Genomic DNA, 22,166 nt, shown 5'->3' with positions numbered 1-22,166 from the left:
CGCTATAAAAATGTTTATTATTATTATTATTATTATTATTATTATTATTATTATTATTATTATTATTATTATTATTATTATTAGTCACAATGAAAAAAAAACGTACGTAAAATATAGTCACTTTCTTTGGGAGAATTCGATGATATTTTAAGCCTGAGACTACCAGTTCACGTACAAAGTTTTCTTTTAATCTTGTTTTACAGACAGCTTTACTTAGATATCAAGAAGCAAATCGAGGAAATTGATGAAAGCAAAAAGGAGCAGGTAAAAAACAAATACATTTTATTTCACTAAATTTCGTTTTTATTATCGTTTTAGTTCCTTTTATACACATTTCCCTCACGTAACTACTGGCTCGACGAGAAATACTCATTTGAGAACTAATGAAGCTAAGTTTCTTGAGAATGTGTTCAGTAGTGTTTTAAAAAGCGTTTTTTTTTTCCTGCTGGTTAAAGTTCAATAATTCAAGCAGAAACGTTTTGCCTTGCACGGCTGGTTCAGCTCCTTGTCGTGGCGTCTAGTTGTTTGCGAGAACCCATTGTTTTTGATGTAAGAAAAAGGACTCAGTTTGTGTTTAATGACCTAGCCCTCCTCCTCTACAATGTTATTTAGCATCAGTTATTATTTGATCAGTATTTTGATCATTTGCTGTTGTCTAAAACATTATCTTTGGACATTCTTTTCAGTTATCGAATATGGAGAAAAAGGCTCATCAAAACTGGGTAAGTTGTTAGACATTCTATTGACCAACAGGGACTGATTAGCAGCTATTACCATAGGCAAACATGGAGTACAAAGAGCTTTAGACTTCGCTCTCTGCACAATTTGCATACCTACAATGAAATTTAAGTAAGTTTGTAAAAGTGACGGACCGGTTGATTTATTTTCTCCTGATGACAATTAGTTAGAAGAGTGTTAAAAAGTTGATCCTATACTACACTTTGTTTATTTAACTTTTTTCCCCTTGTTTCAGCTTGATTATAGAGCTGCCGTGAGAGAACTTGATGGCTTGAAAGATGAAAATGAAATTCTGAGGAGGAAGTAAGTTAACTTTGTTAAAATTATGAGTAAATAAGATTAAATCATATATTTGAAATGCGGATGAAGAATAAATGAAGAGAAGATCCTCGTAGTTATGAATACAAATTAAGCAGTTGCGAAAATATAGCCTGAAAAAAAATCAGGCTTGCCAGGACTTGAACCCTGACCTCTGCAATACCTGTGCAGCACTCTTACCATTGAGCTAACTTGTTAGTTTAAAAATGTGTAAATATGCACTTGTCCTGGATTTTTTTGAAGCAAATTTCCTCACAGAGTACACGCTAAAATGTTAGCAGTCCCAAAATAATTTTTGCTGACTGTTGGCTGTCTGTGTATCAACTGCTTTTTGCGTTAAATTAATTTTTTGTCAGTTCTTTCTGTCAATAAGCTGTCGCACCAAACAGTCATCCAGCATTCTAATGTAGCAGGTATTTTTTTTACAATATCGCACCCCTTCACGGTTGCTATTTCGACAGAGTGGGACAAGGTGGACAGTTTAACAAATTTCACCTTGACATATTTTAGTCTAACCAACAAATGTAATATCTGTTTGATTTTTTGTAGGCTTTATGATTTAGAGGTTAGAGGAAGCCGCCCAAGCTCCTCAGCAAGTAGTCAACTTAATCATGGTAAGCTCACGCATTCTCTGGGCTCGAGTTCCGTTGCTTTTTTTAACAAATGTATCCAGCGATCTAGCTAACCAGAAGTAAACAACAATTTCCAAGACCGACATCTAAGATGGTTTGATAACCCACCACTAGTAAAATCATAACCAATCAACAGCTAATTGCAGAAACTGCAAAGACTTAATCCTAGAGTAAGCGTTGATTCTTAGGTGATTAACTCTAACATTAAATTTATTTCTCCAACACCAGTGCTTGTCGTACACCCTAGCTTGACTATTAAAGCCATTCTACAAACATAACCTGAAGCCTCCATGCTTGACAGGTCTGGCTATTACAGATTTTCATAGGAAATGCATGCACTGTTCTAACGTGCACACGAAAGAAGAGAGGAAAAACTTAAGAAACAAATTCTAAAACAGATTTGTTCTGTAGTGTTAGACCTTTTTCTTTTTTAAATCTTGATAACATTCCCTCGTTTGCTTGACCATCCAAAGACCTTAATTAAAGTGGGTGTCAGGCTTGATTTAGAGTTGATAAAATCAATCATTATTTCTTGTCTTTTCTCCAGTGGATGGACGTGACTCTCCTTCACGAAGAAGGTGAGCATCAGTCTTTTGCCTTGCATAATAAAATTAAAAGCAGTGAGAGATTTCACGCTGGGTTGACGTTTCACAATGGTATGTGGTAAATGTGTTGACAGTCTGTATTATTATTCATTCCACAGTCCCATGTCCGGTCTTCCAGGCCATGGTAGTCCTGTTCCATTTGGTGCTCCTCCCATGATGGGTAAGTTTACACTTTCTCTCAATTTATCACCATCTCCCCCCCCCCCCTTCACCATTGCTACTCTGTTGCTCTACCTATATGTTCCGATTCCCCCAACACTGATTTCCCCTACTAATTGAACGCTCATCACTTATTCCCCCCCTACTGACTGATTTCCCCATCGCTATTTTCCCCTCCAAACCATTTCCCCCAACTCATTGATTTTTTCTACGAGTTGATTTCGCCATTACTGTTCGCCCCCCCCCCCCCCCCTCTCACTTCCTCCCCCTTCAATTCTTCCCACCAACCAATGACCCCATCACTGATTTCCCCCACTAACCGATTCCATTATCTCTGGCTCCAACCTCTAACCGATTCCTCCATTACTGGTTTTGCCTTGTAACCAAATTCTCTGTCATTGCCCCAACACCTCACCCAAAATCCTCCAACCAATTTCCCTCACTACTTTCAGTTCCTCCGTATTCCAGTTTTCCACACCACTGATTTCCTGCCTCTTTCACCAGTCAATTCTCCCCCCCCCCCCTCCACTCCCCTACTCTCCCCTCTCCACTAATTAGCTGAAGTGGAACCTCGTTATAATGAAGGGCCAAGAGGACTGGCAAAATATGTTCGCTATAACGAAGTTCCGTCATATAGAGGTTGTTTTTCATATAAATTATTTTACTATTACAGGGGAGAATAAAATCGTTCGTTATACCGAGGACTTTGTTACAGAGGCTCGTTAAATCGAGGTTTCACTGTATGTACAGGTTTTACTGTCTGTTTCATTTATACTTACCTTTCCGGTGCTTTTCAGGTCCTCCACCTCCGCCTCCTCCCTCTTCAATGTTTCCTGGCCAGCGAAGACCTCATCCTGCAGAAATGCTTGGTATGACACCTCCTCGTCCTCCGTTCCCTCCACCAGGCCCTGCCTCCAGAGGCCATGCTACTCCTCCTCCAACAACAAATACATCTACTCCTCAGGTATGTTCAGTATGAATGGGTGTCTGGTTTGTCCGTCCTCCTTACTCGATATCATTTTTTGTTGTAGAAGAGACAGTGGAGTCCCAATTTTTCGAGCCTCTAAGGGAAACAAAAATTGAGGGCCTCCCAAAGGGTCCCATGTTCCCTTGTTCCCAACAAAATCGTCCTTGTGTTACCGTGTTCCCAAAAAGTATTTCTTCGATTTTGTTGTTCCCTGTTCCCTAAAAAAAAAATGTTCCCAGCTTTATTTTCCTTTTGTTCCCATTTTCCCAAAAAGGAAATGGCCATGTTCCATTGTTCCCTGAAACCCCTGGGGGAGCCTCAAAATTGGTTCAAGAAATCGGGAGTTCGAGAAATTGAGGGTAAAATATTGTAGTGTTTGACTGAATGAAGCTAATACACGAGAAACGACTTTTGGGTTGGAGTTATCAGGAGGTTCAAGAAAGCGGTACTCTTCGGTATTGCTTCCAAATCGAACCGAATTCACAAACCATTCTGAAATCAATATTAATTATGCTTCTCGAAAAGTTAGTGGTTGCTTTAAAAATTCCTTTCTAGCAATCTGTTTTTGTTTGCTTGTGTTTTTGATGACTGAAGACGGAATGCTCATTTTCGACCAAGCAGTCACTCTGAAAAACAAAATTGCCGTCATTAACATTTCACATAAGGGACTGTTCTTTGTTGTGGTAGGGGTTGGCTGGTGGGTTTTGAGGGAGGACAGGCCTAAAAAATATGGGCGGAGGATGTATGCAAAAAATTCTGTGTAAGGGGGGTCAGTTAATAATTGCCTATAAGCCTAGGGATTGTTCATGTTTTATTTACAATTCAAGCGTGACGTCAAGGCTGCTGTCAAAGTAATGGTTCTTTTTCTTTTCAGTCCTCAAAAAAAGTTGACCGCTCAGATTCTTTTGGCCAAGATAGCAACGATGGAGCGATTCACCCTCCTCCTCCTCCCATGCCGGGGTATGGTCCTCGTCCACCACTCCCTCCTATGATGAGAATGCCTATGTTCCCACCTAACAGACCCATGATGCCTCCTCCGCCAAGTGGACCTCGTAAGTAGCTTCTTTACGTGTGATGTAACATCACGGTGCGACATTAAAAAAAATCAACTTTGTTTTACGAGGGTTGCACATAACAGTCTTTCGACTGACAAACCTGTGGCCCTCGGATTCCCGATCGAATTGAAATTTAGAAGTGTTGGTTTTTGTGGGAGGAAAACCGGAGATCCCGGAGAAAAACCCTCGGAGCAAGGACGAGAACAAACAACAAACTCAACCCACATATGACGCCGGGTCCGAGAATCGAACCCGGGCCACATTGGTGGGAGGCGAGCGCTTTTACCACTGCGCTATCCCTGTTCCCCTTATGTGGGTACAGTAGAACCCCGGTAACGCGAACTCTGAAGGGAAACGAAAAACAGTTCGAGTTAGCGGGGTTCGAGTTATCGGGGTTTCGAGTTATCGGGGTAGATTGAATATTAAATTTGCCAAGTTAATAATTGATAGTTAACTGATTTTTCAACACTTCAGTACAAGTGCAATTTCAACTTATGTCGTCAAAAACTCTAACACGATCTCAGATTCTTATGATAAGAGTGGAAAACGGCTGTCAAATAATTATGTGATCTGTTCGTTGCTCTAATCAATGGGCATCCGTGGCGAGTTGCAAGCACTGGAATTTGAGTTATCGGGGTAAATTTGACCCAAATTTTGATCGAGGGAAACGAAATTTAGTTCGAGTAAGCTGGGTTTTCGAGTTTTCCGAGTTTGAGTTAACCGAGTAAAAATGGCTGGAAAAGGGGTCAAATCCAAGGGAAATGGAAGTTAGTTCAAGTTAGCGGGATGTTCGAGTTATCCGAGTTCGAGTTACCGGGGTTCTACTGTATCTGCAAAAGTAGTCCCAATTTTACTGAGGTTTAAATGTTTTAGAAGAGAAGTTTTGGACCGAAAAAAATCATGATTTATAGCCCAGGGCCGGGTTGTTCGAAGCCGATACACTCCCAGGAAAAGTATCGGGTCTCTCGGGGTGTTTTTGCTGTGTGGGCTTGGTTGTCGTGTCTGGAGGACAGATCGCCTCATGAGAAGTACTGATCACTTCACACTTCCTGGAGCCCCGGCAGGAATATAAAGCGTCTGTATTTCTGTTGGGTTGTAACGCGCGAACAAGAGCAAAAGAAGGGAGTCAGGGATAGCGCAGTGGTGAGAGCGTTCGCCTTCCACCAATGTGGTTCGGGTCCTATTCTTGATCCAAGTGCCATGTGTAGGTTGGGTTTGTTGTTGGTTCTCGTCCTTGCTCCGAGAGTTTTTCTCCGGTTTCTCCAGTTTTACCTCCCCACAAAAACTACACCAACACTTCCAAATTCGAATTTGCCCTGGAAAACACGTCTCCACAAGCTTCAAGCTTCAAATACAACCGTTAAGAATTAAGGTAATTTTTAATGAAAGACAATATACGGATATCTTATCATGGGAATTTTTGGGTTAAACCTTAGCCGTCTCTCTTGTGAAGAGAGCAGGCTCTAGCTTCTGTAGAGACAATCCTCGCTTGCTATTCAAAGTTGCATTTTCCATGCAGTACTTCATTTAACACACCACTTTGTTTCTCTCCTCAGTTCCTCCTCCCATGTTCTTGCCTCGACCTGGTGGACCAATGCCGCCGCCGCCTCCGCAAGGGTCCAGGCCCCAAGCGAGTTCTACTCCGAACCGTTCATGACAACTCTTGGTTTTATTGCTGACACTATAGGAATCAAATATTAAAATGTCTCGTTTTTATGTGCAGTGCTCACCAATGTGAAACAATAAACATATTTCTTGGAGCACTCTAACCAATTATCTTGCCTGATGGAATCAGTCGAGAATGGTTTTGAAAGAAAAAATATTATTTAATTAGTGAAAGTTTTACCTTTCTGAGGTGCCGGATCTCAGGAATAAATAATTCGGGATCCGAATTGAATACAAATTACAAATAAAGTGATGTATCGTTTAAACTCTGTTGTTGGTTTTTGCTGTTGTTTGGTTGATTGTTTGTTTTTTGTCTGGTCTTCAACACGCCGCCGGAATAGTAAGGTATCCCGACTGTTATTTAACTTAAACATACCAGTCAGGTAAACAAGTGTTCGGTGAGTGAGCTAGCGGGAGTCGTCACCGATGGGTTTTGGAGTACGAGCGTAATTTCCGCAAGACTCCTCCCGTCTCTACTTCGACCTTTTTGAGACCCCCTCCCCCCTCCCTCCATTCCCAAAATAGAATCTGATTTGAAAAGCAGTTGTAATCAGGAGCAGGGATGGCCCACTGGTGAGAGCCTCTCTCCTCTGCAGAGGCTTCTTCAGAGGTAAAGGCGAGAAAACACGAAAAATGAAAAATAGCGGTGGATGACGGGCGGGAAAGGCGAAAACGCTGGAACCTCTCCTTTCTTTTCCCTTACCAGTGTCACCCGCGGCTTTCGATACGATTCTCCCCAGGCTCAGCGCGCTTAATTTTCACCTCTCCCCATTTCCCAACCCGAAGTAAAAATAAGAGGCCTCTGCGAAGGAGAGAGGATAAGAGCACTCTCCTCTCACGAATGTGGCTTGGGTTCGATTCCCAGACTCGGTGTCATATATATGTGGGTTTTGAGTAAGTTATTGGTCCACTGGGCACTGTGGTTTTCCTACCATTTGAAAATCCCACATTTTCAAATTCTAATTCGATAGAGGACCTGTTGAAAACCACGGAAGACAAGGCTTCCTCTCTAAATTATTGTAATTCGTTTAAGAATTCCAGTTCCTTTTTTCATTAAAAAAGTTGATGAACGATCATTTGAAATCTCCCCTCCCCAACTCTGCATCCCCCTTCAAACCGCCTTTAAAAAGCCTACAGATATGGCAGAAACGAGTACTTAGTATAATCAATAACGGGTTCCACTATCAGACAATCTTGTTTTCCTACTTGAATGTTGCATTTATTGAAATTACCTGTATACAATGCGTTTCTAATATGGGGGATTTTTCGCACACGAAACGATAAATGACCACTAGCGAAAACCACAATTGCTTTTCCTTATTTTATTATCTTTCTGAAAACTAGAACTCGATAACATTAAAAATTCGCACTTTTTAAGAACAACGAGCCCCTCCTTAAAACAACAAAAATGTCTTTGTCTTGGGCTTGGGCTTGGGAGCGCCTGGATCAAGCCTGGAGGAAGTCTAACTTGCCAAACTCACTTGTGAGAGAGCTTTCTTAGCCTTTGCGGAAAGTGACGAGAATTCTCGACAGAAACCTGGTGCAACCACCCAGAACTTAAAAACGATCCAACGCCTTAAAACTCTGCTAAAACGAAAACTCAATTCCTTACGAAAGGAATCTCTTATAGTGTCGGCACCAGGCGCCAACTAAAACCCGCATCTTTCTAAGAAGACGGAATTATGATAATTCACTGAGTTTCAACAGTTTGGTTGCAACAAGTTTACACTTTTGAACCCAGGCGCGCAAACACGGATTTTTCGTCTCCATCTGACGTAAGTCCTACGGATCTTTTGACAGGTTTGACTGGCTTAATCGGTTTAGCTTGTCCTCCTTTTCGTTTAACCGGTTGTAGTACACTATGGCTTGTGTAGTCGATCTCGCCAGGGATGTCTTCGTCGCTTGAAGGGAGTCGAATTCTTGGATTGACTGCTTGAACTGTTGTTGGCGGTACCGGGGGCGTTGGTAAGTCACCGAGGCGACTAAACACCGAGCCTTGTGTCTTATCCTGTGTAAAAATAAATAAAAGTAAAATCGTGTTAAACTCATTCTTCTACTCTACCTTTTCCTTGCTTGCAAATTTGATAGAAATTTACTGTATTTTTTTTTTTTGGCTTAAAAGAAAGTAAGTTGCTGAGGGGTGTCACACGTCCCCAAATTTTTTTCGCAACTTTACTTGCAATGCACCCGCTGAAAAATATCACTTTGAAATCTCCCAAGAGCGAAAGTCGCACTTTACTTGGCCCTTTTAAACAAAATTGGCGTTTACCTCGGTGTACGAACCTGTGAAATGTTTCTTTGTTTTGGAGTTTTTTTCTGTTCTTTATTGCTTCGAAGTTCTTTGTTAGCTTGGTCGTTCTTTGTTTTACGTCACTGGTGAGTTTCACAGGTTCTTACATCGAGGATGAGCCCAAAATTGCGTTGCAATTTTCTACATATCAAACGCAGCAACTTGTTTCACAACGTTGCGAAAAACAGAGGATAGTTGTACTTTTCTTGCTACTCCCGACCTTATGCAGTGGCGGATCTAGGGGAGGGGCCCAGGGGGGGCCAAGCCCCACCTTATTTTTAAGGCCAAATAGAGGCCCGTAGGGCCTGGAAAAAATTGTTTTCGAGAGCGCACCCCCTCTTATTCCAGGGTTGGATAATGGTACTGATCGTGAAAAGAGCGGGAATAGAGAGGTCGGTTAAAGTTCTTAAAAAAAACTCTTCAAAAGAGAAACCACATTTACGCGAAAAAGCAAGCTCGTTGATGCCAAACTTCACCCAGAACTGAGCAATTCTTACCTTCAACTGCACAGTAACACTCGTTTTCAGAGGTTTCAGCGTTTTGATCTCGCTCTTCTTTTCCGACTCTTTAATGGTCACTTTTAACGGAGGACTTTCTGCACCCAGCCGGTCAAAAACTGACTGTCTTTTTATTACTTTGGCTTTGTTCACTGCAATGAAAATACAAACGATTAAACCTGATAAAATGGTTTCTTCATCACGCACAAATTTGCAGGTACCCAATGACGCATTTCTCAGTATTAAACGAAATACTCGCTGTAAAGGCTAAAGGGGTTTTGTCACGGATTTTACCAGATTTTTGAACAGGCAAAATTTATATTTGTGTCGAAGGAAACCTAAAAATGGTCAATTTTTTTTATTAAAAACTCCTATGTTAGAGCACTGAAACTGTTAACAGCGTCTTTGGCTGCAGATGGCTCGGATGGGAATGGATTGCATTTTGAAAAATTATGACTTAGTTTTTCAAGTTGTTTCCGCGTGTCTTAAAAAACCGATATTTATAGCCGTAGCTTGATTTCTATCCGCAAATTAAGGTTATATCTTCTCTTGGATGTTCAAAAATAATGGTATTCATGGGTTAACCTATGCCGTGAGTATGGATTCAAAAGATAAAACTATAGCTTCATTACAAACAAGTATGTTTAGCCTGTTTTTCAAAATAGCATTTCGCAATTCGTTTCATTCTTCTTCAAATAATAATGTGTATTTTTGTTTTAAAACAAATGTTCAAACCTACCAGCCGCGGTAGCAGCAGCCTGTTTTTGCTTCGCAATTAGCTTCTTGCTCCGTTCTGTTGATCCCTGTGGCAGTTTGACCTTTAATGTGTGCTCATCTTCCACTTTTGGCGAAGTAACCACCAACTTTGGTTTGCTGGAGACATTAACCTTTACACCTTTACCGCCAAACCTGAAATAAAAAGGTTTCATTCGTGATTTTAAAAAATACTGCCATTTTGCGCTCGAAGGCTTGTTTGTTTTTTTAACCCAATGCAGTGATTATACTAGCCTCTTTTGAGCTTTTGAAATTCCATGACATTCCATGACTTTTCAATGTTTTCCATGACCTAAATTAGTTAAATTTGAACAATTTTCTTGGGAATTAAAAAAAACTATCTTGATGTCAGGTAAGTTTTTACCATTTTCTGCACAAAACGTAACCTGCCTAATTTATTTTGTACAATCAATACCGTTTTCCAGGACTTTCTATGACTTATAATCAAATTCCATGACTGTCTAGGCCTGGAAAATAAAATTCTAAAATTCCATGACTTTCCAAGTTTTTTTCTGTGACCTGTACGAACCTTACAATAATAAATTTTAAATTTCTCTTTTATAAATGATAACAATTTGATCAGCTATAGGGAAAAGATTTGTTATAGCAACATTCCCCCAAAGAATATTGTGTAAAAAGTGTGTTAAGCATTATGGAGGGCTTTGCTCGACAATGTAACCTGTAATAATATTTATGGTAGTAGTAGGCAACATAAAATGTAAAGTGCAGCCAACTGGCAAAAGGCAAGCAACAGCGAGGCAAAAATGTTCAGGAAAGCTTATACAATAAATAATAAACTCCTTGTTAATTCATTACTGGCAGGAATACAATACCATGTACAGTGTACTTTACCTTCTTTTTTGTAAAATAAAGAGAAACACACCTTTCAGATAAAGTTTTCTGGCTGCTTGTTGTTCGTGGCTTGTCTTCTGATACTACTGTTTGAATTTTAAGATTTTTCTTGGCTGGCGATGGTGATACTGATTCAGGCTCACGTACAGGGCTGCTTGTCCCGCTCTGTGCCCTCTGGTTGCTGATCCAGTGATCAACCATGCGACTCGCAGCTACAACCCACAAAAAATAATTTAATGTCTTCAACTATGATAGACAAGGTGCAAAGAAAGTACCGGTAGTTTTTCCAGCTTTCCCTTTGGGCAAGTTAGACCATTGTGTCACGGCCATAAAGTCTTTCTCAGTGACCTTTCTTCATAATAATAATAATAATAAAAACTTTATTACCGTGTCTGTGTGTTTAGCCCTTATGGACTAATTGGGGACACAATTGAAATACCTAAAATACTATTAATAATGCTAAGCTAAAAATATTTAAAACACTTAACTAAAAACTAAAAACTAATATTTACAATGTCTTAAGCGCAACAGAGTTTGCAACAGTTACTATTGTTGTCCACGTAGTCCGATAGATTGAGTTTTCTAATTTTAGTTTCATCTGCCTTACTTGATAGATAAAGCCTGACAGGAAAATCCACTAGCCCCTGGCACAAGCGGGTCCAGCAAATTCAGAAACAGGGGACTGAGGATGTTGTGGTGAGAGTGTAAGCCCCCCCCCCCCCCCCCACCCCAATCCCATGTGCACAACCCAAATGAAAAGTTCAAGTTCGTGGAGATGTTGCTTACAGCATTCTGGGAGCATTTGTGATCAAAGTTTATTAAGGCTTTGTCAGAAGAAATCTACCACTGCAAGACTATCAAACAGGACTTTCTATGCATGCTGCACAAAACTCCTCTCACTTAAATGTTAGAGAAAATGGCTCACATAGTTTGAGATCTTCCTATGGGAGAGAAATGATGTGATTAAATTTTATAAACACCTCATTAGAAACAAAGGTTACATTCCTACATGTACATGTTGCTCCTACCTGTTGATTTACGTTTTGCACCAACAGGAGTTTGATTGCCAGGAGAGGAAGATGCTGATGAAACAGAATTATCGGTGACAGCCATGTCTTTTGCTGATTTCTCTCTTTCACTCTACAAATGTAAAATACATATTTAATAGTACATCTTCATGTTCCCAGTATAAAGTGCTACATAAAAGCTTTTACACTCAATAATGTGCAATTTTTAAAAGCAATGGGTCTTAATCTTTAATGGAGTGGACAGCCTTTGAAATTTAAGCCCTATATGAAGCTGCACCTACAGTGAACCAAGAATTAAAAAAAAAATCATTAGGTTAAGTGAAACAATATTGATACCTGAGCATGAACTTCTCTGGCGTGCCTCAAAATCGCAATGATGTCCCCCATAATAGTTATGCCCATATCTCGCAATATCTCCTGAAATAAAATATAAATAGTTATACTTTTCTGTGAATCTAATATCTGCCATCAATTAAATATATGTTGCAGTTAGTTTTTATACTAGGTAAATAATAGGGTTAACACAAGGTTTCCAATGTGGCAAAGTGGATAAAGGGTTAGAGAGCAAATCAAAAGGTTGAGAGCTCAAATCCAGCGCAGGTTAGTAAAAAGAAAAAAAAAATAGATGATAGTACTTAGGGGAGGGGGATAATAGCAGATAGTAGGGGAGGGTTAGTAAGGATCGTGGGGGGGGGGTTATGAGATATCAAAGGAGGGGAGGCGTTTTACCAGACATTTTCTACTTATTAACCAATAGTATAAAAAAAACTTGTTAGAAAAGGTTCAGCTGAATCAGTGGACAAACCAGAATTGTTGCTCCTAACAGAAGCAGGTGGCATGGAAATTAAATGGCTGAGCATTCATGGCCAACCAGCTTGGAGGTAGCACAGGTCCTATCAGATGTCACCTCTGTTCGTGGACCCTTTGCCCTTCCAAGCACCCTTAAGGGCAAGGCTTTGGGTGGTTGCTGCTCTCAGAGTTGCCATGGATACCTACATGCCCTTCTTGAGCTCGTTTTTCATCGTGGAATCACCACCCACTATCATAGGCACCAAGTAGTTCCCCAAGCTCACTCTATTAGAGATGAGTTACTTTATATGTGGCTGACTGTAATTTAGGCTAAGTTAAAGTTGAGCCAATGTTGGTCAGCTGCAATCAGTGGACCATGCACCATGATGTCACATACAGTGTTTTCCCGATTCACACATATCGTGTGTTCCAGCTGCGTGTGGTTGTGCAATTTGTTTCTAGCTCTGAATTGTGCATGTGAGTTGCTGTTTTCTCCCTTACCCTCCCTCATTCCATTTGGTGGATTTGGTAATTATAGGGTTGGTTAGTTTTTCTGCTGACTGGTCAGTGTGACGGTGTCTGGTGGGTGGTTGCCACTCTCAGAGTTGCCATGGATACCTGCATGCCCTGCTTAAGCTTGTTTTTTCGCCGTGGAACCACCACCCTATCATAGACACTTTCCCCAAGCTCATCTATTGGCGATGAGTTTAAAGTTATTGATGACAACAACAGCCTTTCACTAATATTTCACCCTCCCTCACCACCTAACCATTCAACAGCCCTTAAAAAATACCATATGATAGCACAGTGATGGAGTGGAAAAGTAGATAGTAACAAGTAGAATAAGTGGCCAAAAAAAATTGGTGAATGGGAGGGCATCCTTCAGTTTGTGAAAGCAAATACAATTTTGATAGGCTGAAATGTCAGTTGTTGCCATCTTCAGGGAGTTAGGCTCAGTACAGAAGATGACTGACATTTTAGACAATTTTGTTTAATAGGCCATTTCCAAATTACCCTTTGCCTCTGTTTCAAAACGAGTCTATGTGCGAAACTATTCAAATGAAAATGAGTTCGATTTGCATGAAAATGGACCTGTAGGTAAAACTCATTTTCATATGAATGGTTTCGCACGTAGACTTGTTTTGAAATAGAGGAAAAGAGTAACTCGGAAATGGCCTAATTATCTAGATTACAGTTCCAGCAAACCTTTGTTAAATCAGGCAACATGTCCTCCTGTATTCTATTGTCATAAAATATAACTGCATAGCTGAGGAAGAAATTGTAAAAAATTCAGTAAGATAATAAATATCGCCTCATGATGTGTCTATGGACAGTAACACTGGGGATTAACTGTTTGGGGAGAAGAGAGCTTCTGTTTGGTATTGTTATGGTGTAGTAAAAGAAGTAAATGCAATATTGTGACCCTATTTGGGAAAAGAAGGCTTGACAAAAATAGTATTTAAGAGGAGATTTGTAGAAGAATCCGACAACGTCCGGTAATGCTATGAAAAATTGTTCGCTTATCCTTTGCATGAAGGTAGTCCTTATTAAAACTAAAAACGTTATGTTGTTTTTTTCTTCAAATATTTTTATTTTTCTGAGAAAAACGAAATTTTTTGATTTGACATCTAGACTCGTCTAGACTCGATTGAGAAAGTACAAATTGGGTTGAAAATTGACCATTTTCAATCGATTCGTATGTCAAAACCATCACGCGCAGAAAAAAATAAATACAACCGGTCTATTGCATGACTCTTCCTTGTCCAAATAAGCATAGTCTCAAGAGTTTTGGTTTAATCTAATTATTTTACGGTAAACAAAACCAGACTATTCTCACGCGAAATGAAAGTCGGTCGGTCAAAAGAATCGTCATTTTCACTATGTGCCTTATCTCAGAATTCCTTGAGATAAATATATTCCAACTGTAGAAGGATGATACTTTCAAAATATTTAAAGTTTTGTCTGGGTAAATGATTAAGCACTTGTCAAAAAATTATTCAAAATCGTACAAAAACGACACAAATCACGCAAGCTTTCGAATGCGTGACCAAAAGTATTACCACCGTATTTGTTTTTTAAATCAATTTAGTCGCAACACTAGCAATACCAAGGCATAAATCATAATAAATATGTTCACCTTTGCTTGATTATGATATCCTGTCCCATGCAATACGTTTTTTCCTGTCATTTCTTCAATGGCTTCCCGTTCAGTTCTCATGCCGCTTGTCGAATCCGTCTGCGACTGGTGAATTTGAAGCAACCACCGATACGAGTTTAACCAAATATGTATCGTCATGATTAACAAGCCCTTTTTGTGTTACTTGATTAAGCCATATTTCAGGTTATAGCCGGCAAAGCGTTTTCGATAAGCCACTTTGCAGTGCCTGTTGGCCCCGTTATTATTCCAAGTGAAGTATAAATTTGCATACTTTCGAGACAAGCGTGACAGTTTTTTATACTTAGGGGGTGGGGTGAGGAAGGGTCTTAAATTTTTAGATGAATCAAATGTTTGAAAACGTTTGGGGATGAATTGTCACAAACTCGTATTTGCTACGTGATTTACTTTACTTATAAGTTCTGCTTACGCTCAAAATCAAAGAGAGAAAAACTGCAAAAGTATTGACAAAAAGCCGCTGTCAGGAAAAAGTGTTGTAATCTATTAAAGTTAGACTTTCTAAAAGTCGTTTGCTTCTCGTTTCCGGCTTGGTGGTAGTCTATAATCTACTAATTGCTGGTTGCTCCTTCTATAAAAACCATATAATTCAGTTATGTACTTCGTTATTCTCCAAAACAACAAAGTAAAATAATTGACCTTGTGTGTGCGAGAATTCACGTTGTTTACTTTTAGGAGACGAGACTAATTTAATTTACTAAACTCGATTATAGATGTTTGAATGATTTCTTTTTTCTCACGAACCATTTGTGGAGCAACCGGCACAACACAGTCCCCGTAAAGTGCTTTTTCCTTCAGTTGTCTGGTGAACTGTTGGAAACTCCACATGTTCTCGCTGCACTTGGTGTCTCATAGAAGTTTCTTGTTCTTTTAAAACGATAGTTGGCAGTCCTTGCTCGTATGATCGACGCGATTTTACTATCTGTCCCTTTCATCGATCCGAGCTTGGAATTGGATGGCGAAAAAGTTCAGTACATGCAAAGTTCCTCACGAGATTGCTTATCACAGTAAAGGGAAGACTTCTGTAAAAGGAGATAGAGATGTAGGAAGAGAAATATCAAATGTCATATTCCATAAAACTGGTATCCTTGTTCCCGTGGGGTCAGGTTTGACGTTGTGAAATTCTTTTACATCCCAATGTAAAATACGGTATTAGTTTTTGACAATTCATCCCCAAACGTTTTCAAACATTTGATTCATCTAAAAATTTAAGACCCTTCCTCACCCCACCCCCTAAGTATAAAAAACTGTCACGCTTGTCTCGAAAGTATGCAAATTTATACTTCACTTGGAATAATAACGGGGCCAACAGGCACTGCAAAGTGGCTTATCGAAAACGCTTTGCCGGCTATAACCTGAAATATGGCTTAATCAAGTAACACAAAAAGGGCTTGTTAATCATGACGATACATATTTGGTTAAACTCGTATCGGTGGTTGCTTCAAATTCACCAGTCGCAGACGGATTCGACAAGCGGCATGCGAACTGAACGGGCAGCCATTGAAGAAATGACAGGAAAAAACGTATTGCATGGGACAGGATATCATAATCAAGCAAAGGTGAACATATTTATTATGATTTATGCCTTGGTATTGCTAGTGTTGCGACTAAATTGATTTAAAGAACAAATACGGTGGTAATACTTTTGGTCACGCATTCGAAAGCTTGCGTGATTTGTGTCGTTTTTGTACGATTTTGAATAATTTTTTGACAAGTGCTTAATCATTTACCCAGACAAAACTTTAAATATTTTGAAAGTATCATCCTTCTACAGTTGAAATATATTTATCTCAAGGAATTCTGAGATAAGGCACATAGTGAAAATGACGATTCTTTTGACCGACCGACTTTCATTTCGCGTGAGAATAGTCTGGTTTTGTTTACCGTAAAATAATTAGATTGAACCAAAACTTTTGAAACTATGCTTATTTGGACAAGGAAGAGTCATGCAATAGACCGGTTGTATTTATTTTTTTCTGCGCGTGATGGTTTTGACATACGAATCGATTGAAAATGGTCAATTTTCAACCCAATTTGTACCCTCTCAATCGAGTCTAGACGAGTCTAGATGTCAAATCGAAAATTTCGTTTTTCTCAGAAAAATAACACTATTTGAAGAAAAAAACAACATACCGTTTTTAGTTTTAATAAGGACTACCTTCATGCAGAAGATGAGCGAAATCCCTGTATTTTAAGAATTGCCGCAAAAAACAATTTTTGTTCGATTCTTCTACAAACTTGCTCTTAACCGTTTTTCGTTGTAAATTCATTTTCAAAATTCATTTATAAGAACATTTTCACTGCGTTTTGAAATGTTGTGAAATGCGTTGCAAAACCATTCTTAAATCATTTCAAAAATATTGTCAATATGTTTTGAAATGTTTGAAAACATTGACAAAAGCATTCACGAAATCACCAAGCATTTAGAATCATTCACGGGACTGTTGCTACTATACCTGCCAACTTTTTCTAAGTCAAAGGCGTGAGATAACCTTCTCCACATTTTCCGAAGATGTTCCGACTATTTCCGAACGTTTCCGAAGTTGTTCCGACTATTTTCGGAGATTTCCGAAGAGTTCCGAAGATGTTCCGACAATTTCCGGATATTTCCGAAGATGTTTTGACGATCTTCAAACGTTGCCGAAGTCTGTGAAATTGCAAACACGAATAACAATGCTCATTTTATGAGTTATGTTTCAGCAAAATTGAATTGAATGTACATTTAATGGGTTTTAAGAGTAAGAAATCTAATTTTTTCAGTCAAGCGTGAGAAACTGGGCTGTATGCGTGAGATCGATATTTTGGATCTGCAGGCGTGAGACTCACGCATAATGCATGGGAGTTGGCAGGTCTATGCTACCAGTTTTCAAAATTCTCTATGAACTCGCTTGCATCATTAATTTACGGTTTAAAATTATTTGGAGCATAACCTGATCAAATACACAGAGTATTCCTGTAATTTTGCAGAACGCTACATGATAAATTTCGAACCGGCACTGTTTGCTATTTTCGTTAAGCCCGGTTTTCCCAAATAGGGTCACAATTTATCAAAATAATATGGTCACCCCATTGCAGATTAGAACAAGCCAAAGTCTGATTTTATATTGGGAAGTCAAACATGTACACTAGTCTAATGGGGATGAAGAGTATAAGAATTTTCTAATAAACAGATGTACATTTCGCTCTTATCTTCAAAATCTGAAGGTAAAAAATTTTGGAAATTCTCTTTAGTTTGAAAACTTTCAAATGATTTGCTTTTAATATCCCTTGTTTTGGACATTTTCATTTCACTCCATATAAAAATAATGTGATGAGGTATATAGTAAATAATTATTATCTACTATATACCACACAAGGGAAAAGTGTTTTTCGTGCACACTGATTGGTTAGCTCCAAGGTGATTAGCAAAGTACTATTCAGCTCTGAGCAACTAAAGAGAAACAAATTGCCTGCGGTCATTTTGTTTATCGGAAAGTGATGTTCTGGTCTGCTAGTTATTCAACTTGTCAGGTATATTTTATGGTTTAAATTTTTCCTTGGTTGAAAATTTTTCAAACCAGTTTGATTGTTATTTTCCTTTGTTTCGGGTTATGATACTCAATATATTAGACAACAAAAACTAAAAATCAAGCTGGTTTGAAAAATTTTATGCCAAAGAAAAATTTAAACCACAACATATATATTAACAATTATTCACCTTAGTGGATGAAATTAAATGGTTGATGTTTACCTCGCCGCTTTGTGGTTCGGTACGGCTCGGTAAATATCGACCACGAATACCTCGACCACTATTCACCTCCACTTTGGTGAATAATTGTTAAATATAGAGAGAGTAAAGCTATGTGGACCATAATATTATTAATGTTGGAAGCTGCTTATCCAAGGAGATATGCTAGAAGTTTGATTAGTTCTGGCAGGATACCAAGCAGTGATCACAAACTTAGTTTTATGTAGTATTTGGTTTTGAGGCTCTCAGGTGATTGGTACAAGGTTGGACTTAATTAACACATATTTGTAGCAAACAATATTCTCGAGTGATTTTGAATCTTTAAACGCAAAATGAAATCTATGATCTGCAAACGGATGCTTGTGTGCCAACTGATTACACCATAATAAACTCAAATTACAAGGAAAACCTTGCTTATCCTTCTTAAATTAATCATTATTAACAACAAAGTGAACAATCACAACTGAGAACATTGTTTACAACTTTGGATAAGACAATGCAAGTCGACTCACAACTTAAAACGCGATCTCTTCACTGAAAATACACCGAATATTGTTCCCTGTGCAATGAAAACTCTTTTCGTTAACATTAAACTACAAATCGGAGGTTCAAAACCTTTAAATATTACCACAAGTGTCAGTGATATGAGAATTAAAATAACTTCAAATGTTAAGCTTTTAGCTTACTTGTTCGCGGGTCCACTCGGTATGCCAGCCTTCGCGAAAAAATCCTTCCACTTTGACACTAGAATAGACAGTAAACGTTTAAATATAAGCTCTGGAAGAAAAACGATCTATAGATAACGGAGTGCAAAGATTTACCTACCTTGTAAACTCATTTTCACAAGCATTCGATCGCGACGCGACGACAGTCGAGGGGAATCACCAAGAATGACGGGAAATATATTCGATTTATACTTCGTATATGCTACACATACGTGTACTAGTCAAAATAACTGATCCACAGGCAGCCCAACAGCGGTTAGCCTGCATGCAGGCTAAACGGCGGCAGTATTGTGCATTTGCAAATTTTGTGAATTGGAGTAATAAATATCATTTGATGATCAAAAATACCAAACATTTGAACATATTTTTTTTTTTGCTGTTTTTATTGCTGTTTCGTCACTTCACGGGTCAGTACGTTTCGTAGTTTAAGTGATTTCGGCAAAATTTGATTGTTTACATGTATAACTTTACTTGACGTATTTTTTTCTCGTTTAGTGAGAATAAACTTCGACACACCTTTATTATTGTTAGATTTTATAAGAATTTTTTTATTAAGGTTTAATATTTTATAATTAATTATTTCAAATACTTGGTATAAAAGGTTATAAAAAGTGTAGCATAATTTCGCACAAAAGAATCACATAGAGTACAAAGTACCGTAATCCCCTCAGATGACTGTACCTCTCCCCCCTTCACCAAGCACAACATCTACCTCCGCCTCCCCCTCCCCCTTCTAATCAAAACGCACTTAGGGAAGACCTGATAGAAAAGACAAATTGCCCACCCCATAACCCTCAAACTTACACGAACAAATTAACTAAATTTTATTTAATTTTTGAAACAAGAGCGATTAAATGGAACTGTAACTAATTCCACAGAACTTCATAATGATTCCTGTGAAGCAAAAAAAATTTTTTTTGGAAGTTTACCCTGGTCAAATTATATCATGATCCTGATTATCACGCCACTAAAAATATCATCTTTAATTATAGCTTCAGTGGTTCAAAATGCATGGTCTAAAACTGTTCTATTTTGAAACATATCTGCTTATTTCCGGTCATGACTTCTGACACAACTTTTTAGCGGAGCTCCTCAGCGCGCGCCAGCGCGCGGAGCGGAGCACCATGGGTAATGCGGGTACGAGAGAATTGATGTAAACCCAGGAGGCCGAAAAAATTTGGTGCGTACGCCCGCCGCGCGTACAGACTCTCGGGGAGGGGGAGGGGAGTCCCAAGGCAACCCAAGCAGAGGGGGGAGGGGAGACAATCTTCTGCCTCCTTCGTTAACCAGAAATGAGTGAGGTAATCGACTAAGATCTTTGATATTGGACATCCATTTTATGGTCAATTGACAGCTGTCAAAACAACGTATCCGCTGACCAGTATCACAGTGACCATATCGCGGGCTCAGGTTTAGAACTAGTCAAGGTCGCGTGTTTTTTTGAAGTTTACCGCTGACCAAGTGATAGCATTGCTTTTGGTCCGCGGGCGCAAGTAGTTTTCCATGGTCAGTCCATTTAGATTTACATGAAGGACAAAGTGAACAACACGGTCAGTTTGTATAAAGCTGAACGAAGCACAAGGAGAAACCGAGCAGGAAAAAGAAATGTCTTCGTAAATATTTCTCGGTCTACCCCGTCTAAAGGCTTTACACATCATGGAAGTTATGGCAAACGATAAGGGCTTACGGGGAGATCCGAAAAAATGGCACAGGTGGAGAGCGAGCGAGTTTCTACCGTTTCGGCGGCTGACCAGCTCTAGGAAATTAATTGAGCTAAACGCAATTAACTGAAGTGAAGGAAAAAAGAAGTGTCAATAGCTACACGGATGGAAAAAGCTGAAATAGACCTTCGCAGATAATTCAAAGGTCGGTGGTGCTGGAGTAAGTTATAATTTATAGCTTACACATGTACTACGCGGTTGGATAATAATACGAAAAACTGCGGCCGCTTCGCCTGAATTGCTGTGAATTGACAAGCATTCTCCGACTTCAAATATGAGGTAACAAACTTTGACTTTACTGAATACACTAAGTCCATGTTTTTTGTGAAAATCTGTAATTATATGCTTACACATGTACTACGCGGTTAGATAATAATACGAAAAACTGCGGCCGCTTCGCCTCCGATTAATTCATGAGCTGTTAATGACTTAATGTTTTTATTTAAACTCCCAGCTAAACTTAGTGTTTTAGTTTTTTTAATTCATCTATTTATTCTTATTTACTCGCTGTTGGAATTCGTTTGAACGAACTATTTTAGGGTCGTGGACGAATACGCCAAGAGATCGTTACGTTGCGAATTTCTTCCAATTGAGAAGTGTAGAACTAAGTAAAGAATGACAAGAGTAGAATGACTGGCGAAAGGGTCGTTATAATCCCTAGTTTGTCAGAGTATTCTACACTTCGACACTTGAGAAGTGTAGAACTAAGTAAAGAATGACAGGGGTAGAATGACTGGTGAAAAGGTCTTTATAATCCCTAGTTTGTCAGAGTATTCTACACTTCGACACTTGAGAAGTGTGGAACTAAGTAAAGAATGACAGGGGTAGAATGACTGGTGAAAAGGTCTTTATAATCCCTAGTTTGTCAGAGTATTCTACACTTCGACACTTGAGAAGTGTGGAACAAAGTAAAGAATGACAAGAGTGGAATGACAGGGGGAAGGGTCGTTATAATCCCTAGTTTGTCAGAGTATTCTACACGTCCCCAATTGAGAAGTGTAGAACTAAGTAAAGAATGACAAGAGTAGAATGACTGGGGAAAGGGTCGTTATAATCCCTAGTTTGTCAGAGTATTCTACACTTCCACACTTGAGAAGTGTAGAACTAAGTAAAGAATGACAAGAGTAGAATGACTGGGGAAAGGGTCGTTATAATCCCTAGTTTGTCAGAGTATTTCTTACTTCTATACATTAAGAAGTGCGGAACTAGAATGAAGTTTGGAAACCCGGGATTTCATGGCCAGTGCTGGACATATGTGAGCAGATTACACCTACCTGGGAACAATATTTAGCTCGAATGGGAGTTTCACCTCCTCAAAAAAGAGTTTAGTCGAAAAATCTAGACGTTCAGTATTTGCATTTAAAAGGTATATTGAATTCAACAAACTCTCTATATCCAAATGTAATTTCTTATTTAAAGCTGTCTTTCTACCCGTTCTTTTATATGGTTCA

At 39.0% G+C, this 22,166-nt stretch overlaps 2 protein-coding genes across 3 annotated transcripts in view; one reads left to right on the top strand and one right to left on the bottom strand.

The window, feature by feature from the left end:
- The window catches only part of LOC144636697 (uncharacterized), a 29,334-nt gene extending 22,929 nt beyond the window's left edge, over nucleotides 1–6,405 (top strand). For both annotated transcript variants that reach the window (XM_078495883.1, XM_078495882.1), the window contains exons 22-30: nucleotides 204–264; nucleotides 687–722; nucleotides 974–1,041; nucleotides 1,606–1,670; nucleotides 2,236–2,266; nucleotides 2,392–2,453; nucleotides 3,250–3,416; nucleotides 4,294–4,471; nucleotides 6,031–6,405. In XM_078495883.1, the coding sequence (XP_078352009.1) occupies nucleotides 204–264; nucleotides 687–722; nucleotides 974–1,041; nucleotides 1,606–1,670; nucleotides 2,236–2,266; nucleotides 2,392–2,453; nucleotides 3,250–3,416; nucleotides 4,294–4,471; nucleotides 6,031–6,131 (769 nt within the window). In that variant the 3' untranslated portion in view covers nucleotides 6,132–6,405. The remainder of the gene's footprint in view (nucleotides 1–203; nucleotides 265–686; nucleotides 723–973; nucleotides 1,042–1,605; nucleotides 1,671–2,235; nucleotides 2,267–2,391; nucleotides 2,454–3,249; nucleotides 3,417–4,293; nucleotides 4,472–6,030) is intronic.
- A 1,041-nt stretch (nucleotides 6,406–7,446) lies between these two features.
- LOC144636715 (uncharacterized protein C19orf47-like) lies at nucleotides 7,447–19,160 on the bottom strand. Its single transcript, XM_078495906.1, has 9 exons — nucleotides 19,095–19,160; nucleotides 18,956–19,013; nucleotides 13,576–13,636; nucleotides 11,917–11,997; nucleotides 11,581–11,692; nucleotides 10,584–10,764; nucleotides 9,666–9,835; nucleotides 8,927–9,078; nucleotides 7,447–8,147 (listed from the first exon to the last, which is right to left on the bottom strand). Exons 1-9 carry the CDS (start codon nucleotides 19,117–19,119, stop codon nucleotides 7,863–7,865), a joined length of 1,125 nt encoding a protein of 374 aa, XP_078352032.1. The 5' UTR covers nucleotides 19,120–19,160; the 3' UTR covers nucleotides 7,447–7,862.
- Between the last annotated feature and the right edge of the window lie 3,006 nt (nucleotides 19,161–22,166).

This window comes from Oculina patagonica, chromosome 13 (genome assembly GCF_052425735.1).
Source record: "Oculina patagonica isolate OP01 chromosome 13, crgOcupat, whole genome shotgun sequence".
NCBI classification, from domain to species: domain Eukaryota; kingdom Metazoa; phylum Cnidaria; class Anthozoa; order Scleractinia; family Oculinidae; genus Oculina; species Oculina patagonica.
The sequence above is the reverse complement of the archived record's forward strand: the minus strand, read 5'-3'. Positions and strand labels throughout refer to the sequence as shown.

Excerpts from the sequence above, each read along its gene's own strand:
- LOC144636715 (XM_078495906.1), bottom strand. The coding sequence starts at position 19,119 with ATGCTTGTGAAAATGAGTTTACAAG. Across the intron at positions 19,014-19,094 it reads TGTGAAAATGAGTTTACAAG|TGTCAAAGTGGAAGGATTTT; the intron begins GTAGGTAAATCT and ends TGTCTATTCTAG. Across the intron at positions 11,998-13,575 it reads TGTTGCCTGATTTAACAAAG|GAGATATTGCGAGATATGGG; the intron begins GTTTGCTGGAAC and ends ATTTTATTTCAG.